Source organism: Echinops telfairi, unplaced genomic scaffold (genome assembly GCF_000313985.2).
Source record: "Echinops telfairi isolate 266 unplaced genomic scaffold, ASM31398v2 ScPeMD7_2565;HRSCAF=3150, whole genome shotgun sequence".
Lineage (NCBI taxonomy): Eukaryota > Metazoa > Chordata > Mammalia > Afrosoricida > Tenrecidae > Echinops > Echinops telfairi.
The window spans coordinates 8,860,971-8,873,618 of NW_022106463.1; the positions used below are offsets into that span (position 1 = coordinate 8,860,971).

The following is a 12,648-nucleotide window of genomic DNA, read 5'->3' on the forward strand; positions in this document are numbered from 1 at the left end:
AGATAGAGGTGACATTGACAATGCTCATGGGGCTTCAGCTCCTGCCTTAAAGACTTCCTGGTAGCTCCTCCACAGGAGCCCTGATAGCATCTCCACTATGTGTTGGGCAGCTACAAGCCAGGTCGACAGTTCAAACCCACCTGCCACTTCCTGGGAAAAAGATAGGTTTTCCACTCGGACACAAAGCTACATTCTTGGAAACCCACAGTGGCCGTTCAACGCTGTGCTACAAGGCCACTATGAGAATCGACGGATGGCAGTGAGTTTATTATTTGTTGTTTATTCTATCAGTCTTTCCTACAACAGGTCATTTCTCCAATGCAGCTGCACTCCACACCAACTTTCCCCACTGGGATTGCTGACACCGGGTGCTCTGTTACGGGACGACGGCGAAGAAGGGAGATGGTGTTCGATAGCAAAGGGACATCATCTGGGGTCCTAAGGGCGTGTCCTCCAACCAGCAACCACAGGGAGCCATGAACCAGTCCACACAGAAGAAAGCACACGATCTAAGAAGGTGACTTTTCAATAAAATCCTTCCCCAGGAGGGAGGACGCATGGGAGTCGAGACTTGGAGGCACGCGACGTGTGTGATGGAAAAGTCTTAAAATCAGAGACTCCCCCGCCCGCTCGCTCCATTCTGGAGTCCGGACACGAATCTGAAATCCACGGCAGCTCCCAAAGACAGCCTCTTCCGACAGACAGCCTGTTGCTTGGCCTCCACTGAAGTTTGGCCAGAAGACGTGATTTTAAACAAATCCATATCGCGTTCACTTCAGGACAGCACTGTTAACTGCCTGATTTCGGTAAAAAACGACCTTGTAAATTGTAGGGTGATCCAAGAAGTAGACCCTGGAAATGCTCTTTTAACTCCTGCCCGACCCCCCAAGTTACGACCGGGGTGAAAAATGATCCTCGCTGTCTGTCTGACCTATCTCCCCAAGCATCTTCTGGACGTTGTCGTATTTAGCATGTTTATTTTATTTTTAAAACAGTTTTATTGGCCTTCAGATTCCACACATCCTACAATTGAACAACTCCCTCCTATTCATAAGAGCTGGACGGCCATCTCCACCGTCCACTTCCGGACACTTCCTGTGCCGCATTAACGATTTTTTACCGACTTCAGTGGGAGCAGCTCACAGGCGTGCTTGATGGCAGAAAAGCAACCCGCTACCCCCGCCCCTCTTTCTGGGTTAAACAGATCGACCTGCCATAACCTGAGTCCTGAGGCCTATTGAAAGAGGCCTTAATTCTCAGTGGGTGGGTGGGTGGGGATTGTGAGCCTGACTGCAGCCACCTAGTGAAGCTGCAGAGAAAATGAGGCACATGGGACTCTGGACAATGACGGGAAGGCGAGGCGTTTGATGCAGTGGCCCGGAGGACTTGCCTGAATCACGTCCAGACGTTTGGTAGAAGGAAGAACCAGTGAGCGCTGACAGCTGGACATCTGACCGATGGAGACTTCCAAACAAAGTCTTCAAGGGGCTGCATAGTTTCACCTTGCCATAAGAAGAAGCAAGAGGAGACGGGTTTAAACAGGCGCTGCGTACAATGAAAACAAAACTCAATAATTTGGAAAGTTCTGCTGTACAAACTAAGGGCACGTGTCTAAGAATTCTCATGAGCGGCATGGTCACGTAACCATTTGTTGGAGAGATGAAGCCGATCACTGGATGGATCTAAGCCATGACCACACCAGACACATTTCCAGCCCGTTGGGCATGGGGTCACTCCCATGCGTTGGGGTGCACTCACAGAAGCTCACAATTGGTACCCTGCTTCTGACTGGGGACTCTGTCAGGGAGAAGACATTGCCCTAAATGCAGTGCCATGAACCGGTAGCCAGGTTTACCATTGCTGGGACCAAGAGGCCTGGCTGGGACCATCTCAGGGGCTCTCCATTTACAGGTGGAGACGGCTTTACAAGCAAGGTGGCTTCTGCCCCCACCTATGTGGTCTAGTCTCTCACATGGGACCTGCTGTTCAGGCCACCGATGAGTCCAGGGGTCGTGGCAAAATCTTCTCACGTGGAAGAAACACAGGTGACAGGGCCTTGCTGTTTCCTGCCCCACCCGTTTCCCAAGGAAGCCAGTGACAAGTGCGTCACTGAGGCCAGATGGGCTTAGCTGACCGATGACGCTTACGGTCACCGAGAGTGACATTGCAGTGGCCACTGAGAGACCGACAAAAGCCATGGACCATGCCTGTCTGGTTCAAGCTTGTGACCTTGGGGGCAACCACCACCACCACCACTGCCATCGAGTTGATTCTGGCCCATGGTGACCCTGTGGGTCAGAGGGCTTCTATGGGAGCCGATAGCCCCCTCTTCCCCCAGGAGTGACCTTGTGGTGAGCAGCCCGACAGGAGGGACCCCACTATGTCACCAAGGCTCCCTGTCCTTGGGGGCATATGGTAAATATTTGTTAAGAAAGAGGAAAGGGCAATCTCTCTTTTATAAATACTTTTATTGGGGGTTCTTATAGCTCTTACCACAATCCATGTATCCATTGTATCAAGCACACATGTACCTATGTTGCCATCATCATTTTCAAAACAGTTTCTTTCTACTTAAGCCCTTGGTATCAGCTCTTCTTTCCCCCCCTCCCAACACTACCCACCACCCTCCTGACCCCCAGATAAATTATAAATTATTATTTTTATATGTTACACAGTCCACTGTCTCCCTTCACCCATGTTTCTGTTGTTCGTCCCCTTCGGGGTGGGTGTGGGTGGGTTATACATCCATCATTGCGATCGGTTCCCCCTTTCTTCCCCGTCTCCCCACACCTTCCCTCTACCCTTGTGGTATCACTACTCCCATGATTGTTCCTGAGGCGTTTATCTGTCCTGGATTCCGTGTGCTGAGAGCTCTTATCTGTACCAATGTGCATACTCTGGTCTAGCCGGATCTGTAAGATAGAACTGGGGTCATGATAGTGGGGGAGAGGAAGCATTAAAGAACTAGAGGAATGTTGTACGTTTTGTCATTGCTATACTGCACCCTGGCCGGCTCGTCCCTTCCCTGTGAACCTTCTGTGAGGGGATGTGCAGATAGGCTTTGGGTCTCTACTCTGACCTGCCATGTTTGCATTGATATGATTCTATGTTTGGGGGTCTTCTGATGGACAGGACAACCTCTTCAGAAAAAGACCATGTGTGCCAGTGTAAGAATTTTGTCAATAATTTCAGGGTCTTACCCCATGTCCTTGTAAGACCTTGAGACAAAGTCCTTGAACTTAAAAGCAAACACAGAAAGCCAACAAGCACACCTGACTCAATCCCAGGTCCTCCATGCCTATATGTGGCACAGTTATACGTGGCACAGTTATACGTGGCACAGTTATACGTGGCACAGTTATACGTGGCACAGTTATATGTGGCACAGTTAAAAACACCAGCGCCTGAGGTCCTTGGCCACTGTAGAGCGAGCCTGGCGCCTCTCAGCCCTGTGCAGGTTGGAGTAATGAGCACACACAGGACAGCTTTTGGTTTTTCCTTTAAGGAAGAAATCCTAAGCAACTGGGATGGAGCTCCATGAGCGGGGACGTTTTCTAGGAATTGGGCCCCAAGTGTGTTTGGGACCAGGCGAGAGAGGCACTTCTGGGCAGGGCATGGGCAGCCCACCTCTCGGTCAGCCGTTTAAATCCACCTGCCCCTCTGTGGGAGAAAGATGGAGGTGCCTGCTCCTGGCGAGACGTGGAAACCTACGTAGGGTCACGTTTGTCTTTTGGCTAAGTGGATGAGGAGGTTGTGGTGCAGCTGTTAAGCACTCCACTGTTAGCAGAAAGGTCCATGGTTGGGACCCACCAGCCACCTCTCGGGAGAAGGACCTTCTGTGAAGATGACCGCAGCCGGGGCTTCTGTCTGCCCTCTAGGGCCGAGATGGGTCGGAATTGACCTGCCGGCACTGGGTTGAGTGGAAACAAAGAGACAAGTAAGTCTGAGTGGCTCAAATGGCTGGGCCTCAGCTGTCAACCCAAGGCCTGGTGTTCGTACCCACCCGGCGGGCCATGCAGGAAAGGGCCAGAGATCTGCGGGCCGTCTTTCTTTTTTCTCATCTGCTTATGCCAACCCCGAGCACCCCGGTGGTGGGATGGGCACCGAGCTGCCCTGCTAACTGCAAGGTTAGTCGTTCAAAACCACCCTCGGCAGGCGGAAGATGAGGCAGTCCGCTCCTGGAAAGATTCACAGTCTCGGAAACCCACCTGGGCACTTCTCCTCTGTCCCGTAGGGCCCCTGGGAGTCGGAACCGCCTCGATGGCCGGGAGTTGGCGTGTTTGTTTTCTGGCTTACTGGAAACTGCTGACGTCTCTTGTCTTGGCTCTGGCCATCTTCGACCTTTACAATCAGAGGGACTCCACATCCCTTGGGCTTGGTACCAGGCTTCGTAAGAGCGTGCCCTCGGTGTGCTTCATAGTTGTGGCCACCTTTCATGGACGTGTCCCCTGAAGGACTGCTCGCCCTCCCTGAGATGGCCAAGACGAGCCTGCGTGCTTTGTTCCCGCCACATTCCCGTCTGAAAACCCACCTGGTCCAGGTCCACTGCCGGCCTTGTCTCAGTTTGTTGGCAGGGCAGGCGCCTTCCTGTCTGAGGCCGATGGTGTCCTCCCCTTCTCTGGGAACCCTCAAGGTGACCGCTTGGAGGGGGTTCTTGGTTGAAGAGGAGTCCCCGGGACCCACCACCTCATTTAGTGCATCTTCAGTCTTTGTTTATCTCCCCTCCCTCTCTGCCCTCTCCTCTCGGCTCCTCCCTCCCTCCCTCCCTCCCTCTCCTCCTTCCTCCTCCTTCCATGATCTGCTTCTGTAAAGGTGATCGCAGTCCTGCACGCTCCTGCGTGGTTACCACGCGTGTGCAGCTCTCCATGTATGGGTCAGGTGGAAAAGACCCGCTCATGTAGCAACGCGGCAGACGTCTCTTCCGCTGGCTAGCCAGCCCCTCAGCGGAAAGAGAATCCTGCTTTGCAGCTGTTGGGATTTTTGAGTTCCTTTCTTCATCAAAATGCTTGTTGGTGCCTGATAACCCTCTTCGCGTGTGTGTGTCTGTGTGCGTGTGTGCAGAACTCAGTCAGATCGCCTCTCAAGACGTCAAACGTCGAGAAAGTGACCAACCGGCAGATCCTGCTCCTCTTCTTCCTGCTCCTGGCCATGGCCTTGGTGAGCTGTGTGGGGGCGGTGCTCTGGAGCAGCAGCTACGAGGACGCCTGGTACACCAGGACGAACGGTAAGGGCAAGGCTGTCATCGACAAGGGCCTTTCTCAGGAAGCGACTGGCCGAAGGGTCGCAGAGCAGATCCGTTTCCCACCCAACAAGGCGTACACACCTTGTTTCACGGCCCCTCCCGGTCACACCACTCATCCCTTGTCCTCCCTGGGTGCCCTGTTTCTGTTCCCCCGTCTTGCTTTCTCAGCACTGTCCTGGGATGCAGGGGGACCCTTTGACCTCAGACATTAAAGACTGGCTGAGGTCTCTATGTGAAAGGATAACAATTGTGCACCTTTTTTTAAAAAAAAAACAAAGAACATGAAAATTAATGAGTTTTAGAAATGGAATGTACTCCTGTTAGGATTTTTTTTTAAAAGAATTTTCAGACAAATGACACATAATGACATTCCAGAGGAATGGGGATTAGTCAGCACATCAGCAGGAGCCTGAGTCAGGCGCACAAAGGTCCCAAAGTTTTTCCCTTATCTGAATCTTATTCCTCCCTGGGCTCTGGGGTGGCTCCCCAAACCACTGCTGACCACTCAGGGGGGGGCGGGGATCCCTTAGAACAGTGGTTCTCAACCTGTGGGTCCCGACCCCTTTTGGGGGGGGTCGAATGACCCTTTCACCAGGGTCACCTAAGACCATCAGAAAACACATTTTTCTGATGGTCTTAGGAACTGAGACACCGCTCCTCTATCCGTCTCCAGGTGGGTCCGCCCACATACGAGTTCCCGGCATGAAGACTCTTATCCATGCCACACCATGATTCAAGACAAAGTTTTGTTTGTTTGTCATGAGAAATCAGTATTTCACAATATATAATTGCATACTGTTTTTGTGATTTATCAGTATGTTTTAATGATGTTCAATTTGCAACGATGAAAATACATCCTGCATATCAGGTATTCGCGTAATGATTCATAACAGTTGCAAAATGACAGTGATGAGGTAGCAACCAAAGTATGTTATGGTTGGCGGGGGTCACCACCACATGAGGAACTGTATGAAAGGGTCGCAGCATGAGGAAGGCTGAGAACCACTGCCTTAGAAGGTCCTGGATAGAGTGGGAGAAAAATGTGAAACAGAACAAAAAACCTAAAAAAAGACCAGCCTTATTGGTCCATTAGAGACTGGGGGAGCCCTCAAGACCAAGGCCGTGAGTCACCCTTCAGCTCTGGGCCTGAACTCACTCCCGTGGCTCACTGGCTCATTGTTCAGCCAAACAAGTCTGTGGAAAAGGGAACAATAATCCCAGGAGGCTCGCACACCTGAGATCCAAAGGGCAGCATTTGCCCAAGGACAGAGCTTAGGTGAGTCAGGAGAGAAGGCGAAATGGAAACTGGAAACACAGGGAGGAAGTTGGGGGAGTGATGTTACTTTGTGAAGATTTCAATCAATGAGAGGAAACAAAATGTGTATGGATTACTGAATGGAAAACTGATCTTCCCTGTAAACCTCTACCCAATTCAAAAGCAAAAGCAAAAGAAGTGGCAAAGAAATAAAACAAAAATAAAAAAGGGGTTCAAGACACCATGTCGTGGTCATTTAGCAATGAAAAATGCAAAGGTGAACTACTGGTATTTATTAAAATTTCAGCATTTTCTGGTTTTTAGAATGCCTTTCCATGTGTTTAGAATAAACCATTATAATGTTTTTTGTCTTCCGATCTTTCCACTAAGGAGGTCTCTAGCTTTCTGTGAGAAGACCTGTTTGGCAGCATTGTAGGAAAAAGAAGCTAAGACTTAGACTTTGCAGACCTGTTCTGTTTGGTCATTGTTGCTGGGTCCCTTCCTGTTTATTGTCTTAGGGTCTTTTGTTTGTTTGTTTGGGTTTTTATAGGGACTTCAGGATGGGTGGCTGTATGGAGACAGTGACTGGGTTAATAATTACCTGGGGGCACAGGAGGGGGGGTTGCAGGGAAATGAGGAGTCAATGGCAAAAGTATAAGCAGGAAGGAAAATGTTAGAAATTGATTGGGGTGATGATTGCATAACTCTTCTTAATATGATTGAATTGTACGATATGTTCACTACATCTTAATAAGGCTTTAAAAAGATCAAGGGTCTATTTTTATGAAATATAGTGGGCTAAAAAAAAGAAGAAGCAATATAGTGGGGGTTATGCTTGTTTTGAGGAATGGTGGACTCATGGCTGAAGAATTTCTGGTAAACCCAGAACCATGACAACCACCCCCACTGAGAACGTCGACAAGGTGTTGAAGGGTCAAGTAGGAAAGGAATGGTTCAATAAAGTCTAGGGAAACCTCCTGGTAAGATGATGACGTGAACTGGACCATTGGGTTTGTTGACCAAGAATTCCTTCAGAGCCTTGAGCAACAGCGTTGGTAGACCGGGTGAGATGGGTGACAGATTCAGATGCACACAAAGTAGCTGGGAGGTCAAGATCCAGAAACAGGGTGGGTGAGAGCAAAAGGTAGCCTTTGTCCAAGGCCGGTTCCTTTTTAGGTGCTGTGATTCCTCTAATCTAGTTATCCTGAGTGTGTTTGGCCGGCTTTGACTACTGTGGGCTTTCTGTTTCGTTTTCAACTCTTTGTTTTGCTTTGCTTTTTAGTGCTTTATATCCATACTTAACCATTGTATTGGCCTAATTCACACATCACACAATTCAATAGTTCAATCATATTCTAAAGAGTTGTGCAATCAATATCATAGTCAATTCTAGAACATTTTCTTCTTCCTTGGGCTCATTGTGATTAGCTCCCCATTTCCCACACCAAGCTCCCCTGCCCTGCCCTGCCCCTCTCTCTGCCCCTCTCTCTGCCCCTCTCTCTGCCCCTCTCTCTGCCCCTCTCTGCCATCAAGTCAATTCTGACTCATAGGGAGCCTATGGGATCGGGTAGAATGCCCTTCAGGGTTTCTGAAACTAACAATTTACGTGAGTAGAAAGCCTGTCTTTCTCCTTCAGAGTGACTGATGGCTTTGAACTGCTGACCTTGCAATTACTAGCCCAACGTATAACCACTAGGCCACCAGGACTCCTTGCCTTACGCCCTAAGAAACTATTAATATAGTCACTACTCCTATAGATTTACCTTATCCCGGATTTCATATACCTAAAAACACAAAACAAAACAAAAAACCCCCCAACACCAACAATCACAAAATAAAACAGATACCTCCACCCCAAACAAGAACACATTTGAAATGGGTCAAACAGGAGATCAGACGATCAGATGTTAAATGTTACCCGACTGTGTGCGAGAAACCACTTCCCAACGCACTCTGTCTGCTACAAGGTGCTCGCATGCCTGGTCCGTGGTCAGAGGGATTCACCGGAGGCCTGATCCACGTGGAGATCCTGCATTAGATGTGGGGCTTCCACTGTCATCCATGGCTCTCTGCAAACAGGAGGCTCAGAGTTTAAGCGCAGGCAGATCATCAGTTTTACAGCCAGCAATTCTTACACATTTCATTTTATCTCACTCACTGAAATCCCCTCCAGGTATATCACTGATCCCACCTTCTCTCCAGGTCTTCCGATTCCACCCCTCCAGTTTCCTAATCTCGCTCAGCTCCATCCTTGCATCAGTGCTGCCCATTTGATCTCACAAGGTTGATTATCCCAAGGTCCGCACACCTCACAAGTGTTACTATTTTTCCTTTTATGCATCTGCCTATCATTTGGCTGAAAATTGAGCAAAGGGGCCATTCCGTTCCAGACCTAAAGGTTGACTACAGGTCATAGTTGTGTGGTTTCCACCAGTCTCTATCTGAGCCCTAAGCCCGGTCTCTTTTCTTCTCCCACTCTATCCAGGGCCTTCGACTGTGACCCTCCCCGGAGCAGTTGGTGGTGTTAGCCGGGCACCATCTAGCTCTCTGGTCTCAGAAGCCTCGATGCTGACGCTCAGTGCAGTCACGGGCCTATCATACCCTGATTGTCGGCTTATCTTCCAAGCTGCATCCTGAGCACTTCCTCTTCTTAGAGCTTGCATCTCTAATCTTTCTCGTCCTACCCATTCCATGGTTGCTGCCGAACAGATCTTTTCAAAGTCAATTTGGATTTGTGTTCACTTAACTGGAGGGGGCCCTGATGGCTTACCGATTCAGAGCGTGGCTGCTAAGTGAAAGGTTGGTGGTTTAAACCCACCCAGCTGCTCCGCAGGAGGAAAACACCTCACAGTCTGCTCGCGCCAAGACGACTTTTGCCAGGCGCCGCTGGACGAGCCCGTGCTCACGGTCACCGCCCGCACAGCGAGCAAATGTGCCTGGTTCTGCACCCGCCTCACAGCTGTTGCTCTGTGTCAAGCCCGTTGCTGCAGCCACTGCTGCAGCCACGCTGTCAATCCATCTTGCTGCGGGTCCCCTTTTTCTGAGGACCCTCCATGTTACCCGGCATGATGCCACTCTCCAGGCACCGGGCCCTCTTGATAACCCGTCCAAAGTATGTGACACGGGTTCTCCTCTCCTTGCTTCTGCAGGGGACGGCCTACAAAACCCTAGGGTACAGCTGTACCCTGCCACGTGGTGTCTCGAAAAAGTTGAAATTTGTCAGGACAGCACCTAAGAACCCCCACCATATTTTTAGTAGATTTTTGTGTGTGCATGTGCATGGTGGAATCACAAGGGTTTTAAAACAAGAGCATGCAAAACCCATGCCTTACCTGGTTCCTCTAATTTCCTTCCATAGATTTCACCTATGGCAGCTTTGGGTTTGACCTGTTGGTGTTCATCATCCTGTACCATAATCTCATTCCCATCAGCGTGCTGGTGACCCTCGAGATTGTGAAGTATATTCAGGGTCTGTTTATAAACTGGGTGAGTATTCGCATCAGAGCGTTCGAAACCATCTCTTTCAAGCAGTACCTTTGTTTTCTTTCTAAGACCCCTCTGAAGAACCACTCTTGGTTGTCCGCTGCCTTTGAGAGGACTCTACCTGCTGTTGACCTTGCTGATCACAGATCACATTACCTGGTCCCGTGCTAGCTACCTAGCATTTCAGAGGAGTCCTTGGCTGGCGCAAATGGTTAAGCGCTCAGCTGTTAACCAGAAGGTTAGCAGTTCAAAGCCACCCAGTAGCACGCCAAGGACAGGCCTGCCGGTCTGCTTCTGAAAGATCACCGCCTTGAGTCACTGCTTTGGGTCAGTGTGGCTCTGCACGCACGCCATGAGTTGGAATCAACTCTACACAGCTGGCTTGCCTTTATTTCATTTTTACAATAGGCCAGAGCACCTGACTGACCCCTGGTGCTCTCGCCAGTCAAGCCCAGCCTGGGTGCTCACCTGGGCCTCTCTGACGTACGCTGAGGTCACCTTTGTCTCCAGGTTTTATTTTGGCTGGCAAGAAAGATGTAAGAGATGATGGTTCCGTATCACTTTAAGTAGAAAGCGACGGGAAACAGTCAATTAAGATCCAGGCAGCTCCACGAGCAGGGCCGCCGTCCAGTAGACTTGGAGGTGGACATGCTGACCAGGATGGCGGACCCAGAGTCTTTCCGGATCGCTCACACTAAGGAGGAGCGCTCTCTCTTGGGTGACAGCCCGGCGCTGATGGCTGTTAGGATCTAATTGGCAGGTGCAGCCGAACGTCTTTGGAGTACAGGCATGGTGTACAACCTGCTGTACGGATCAGCTCCCATGTAGTTTAATCTGTATAGCAGCCTACTAAAGATTATATCTCTATATAAGTGAAAGGGGTGAGCTGATTGGTAAACAGATGAAACCCCTCTGGTGAGGATAGCGGTAAAGTAAAAGAAGAGGAGGAGAAACGTCAAAGCAACGCAATGAGCCGATCGACCCTCCCGTTACCTCTGCAGAAGAACATGAAAGGTCTGTTTGGCCAGCAGGTGCTTGGCATTTCACCCCCACCCCTAAAGAAACCATTATAAAGAGGCTAGTTTCTCAGTCAGTTCACGCAAAAGCCCATTTCAACAGCGAAGGCTATCATACCAGAGCTGCTACAAACAGACTTCTCTCTACTGCCCACGGATGTGCATTCCGAAGCCAGTCTATCTCCCAGGACCCGTTCTCCCTGCACCTCCGCTCTGGCCCCAGCACCAAGGCATCCTCATTGTAGGCAAATCCCTGGGGCCTGCCCCTGGCTGGACCTAGAATTGAAGAGGAAGGAAAATGCTCAGTGGTTGGGACAGGAGGTCACTGCCCGGGAGCACTGCCCTCAAGTCCCACGCTGGCATCTGCGCCATGCCACCTGGCTTGCACCTAGGGCAGAGTGAGAGGCATTTGCCCACTGTATAGCCCATTGTATTAAAATTTCAAGGTACTTACGATATAATAACGAGCAGGCACGGCGTTGCTGCGCACATCAAAGCCTCATTACTGCTATTATCACGGTATGATCCTATTAAAGATGCTTTAGTGGATCTGGAAGTGTCCCCATGATGCTGCCTTTCTTATGCAGGTAGAGGGGCTCCGTACCAGTGTCGGCCCACATGGGCCACACCACACCCCGGAGCGGGATGAGGTGCTGGTGTGATCCGGGGGGTCTGCAAAAGCAGGTGTCTACTCTGGGCTATAGTATGAGAGGTTTTCATTGCCAGAGGAGTGCTGAGTCTCACCCCCCCACCCCCCGAAAAAGAGGGTGATAAGCCAAATAAGTTTGGAAGGCTATGCCCTAAGCCAATGATGAGAAGATAAGGGGGCAGGGAACGAGGGTTCTGGAACCCAAATCACCAGGAGCCAATGAAGGAGCAGGCATCCTCTGCCTCCCTTTATTCTCCCAAAGCAGGGACGAGCAGGCACAACAGAGAACCTGCGCTCCACACCACGACCCACACTCGCCCAGTCACCACGCGTTCTGCACCGTACCCACCTGTTCTGACCTATGCACACGTCTCACTTAAAGGCAAGACTCAGGGGGTTCCGCACCATCCAGGGGTCGCCGTGACTGGGTCCCATCGTGGGAAGAGGGGCCCTTTGAACAGTCACGATGGGTGAGGACGTGCTTTCAAATGCGTCCTCACCCAATTCCCACCCGCGTGCCGTTCGCCCCGTGTGCTCGCTCCATTTCAGGGGTGTCATTGTGTCAGGGGTACGGAGGCACTCCTGAACTTGCTCAGGGGCTCACAGTGAGTCTGTGGCAGAGCCAGGATCTGAAGGCCAAGGCTGCCCCCATCCCAAATCACCACCTCTGCCACCTCTGCCCTCGGCGGCCCTGCCCCTCTGAATGACCTCTCTCAGCGCACTGTGTGTACATCCACAGGTTCTGGGGTCTCCCCGACGTGGGCTCTTCCCACATGGCGGTCGCCTGGAAGATGAGGGTCCTTCACAGAAGGTCCTACACGTCGAACCCCGTGGCTTAGGCTGTGTTGTGGTTTCTTGTAGGACGAAGATATGCACTTTAAGGAGAACAACCTGTATGCCATGGCTCGGACGTCAAGTCTCAACGAAGAGCTGGGGCAGGTGAGGGCCTCTTTCAGGTAGGCGGGAGCTGGGCAGGTGAGGGCCTCTTTCAGGTAGGCGGGAG

General features: G+C 50.8%; 1 protein-coding gene across 1 annotated transcript in view; it reads left to right on the forward strand.

The window, feature by feature from the left end:
• The window catches only part of LOC101644852 (phospholipid-transporting ATPase IB-like), a 135,276-nt gene that overhangs the window by 39,315 nt on the left and 83,313 nt on the right, over positions 1-12,648 (forward strand). The window contains 3 exon segments of the mRNA XM_045293995.1: positions 5,062-5,224; positions 9,856-9,983; positions 12,507-12,584. Coding sequence (XP_045149930.1) covers positions 5,062-5,224; positions 9,856-9,983; positions 12,507-12,584 — 369 coding nt within the window.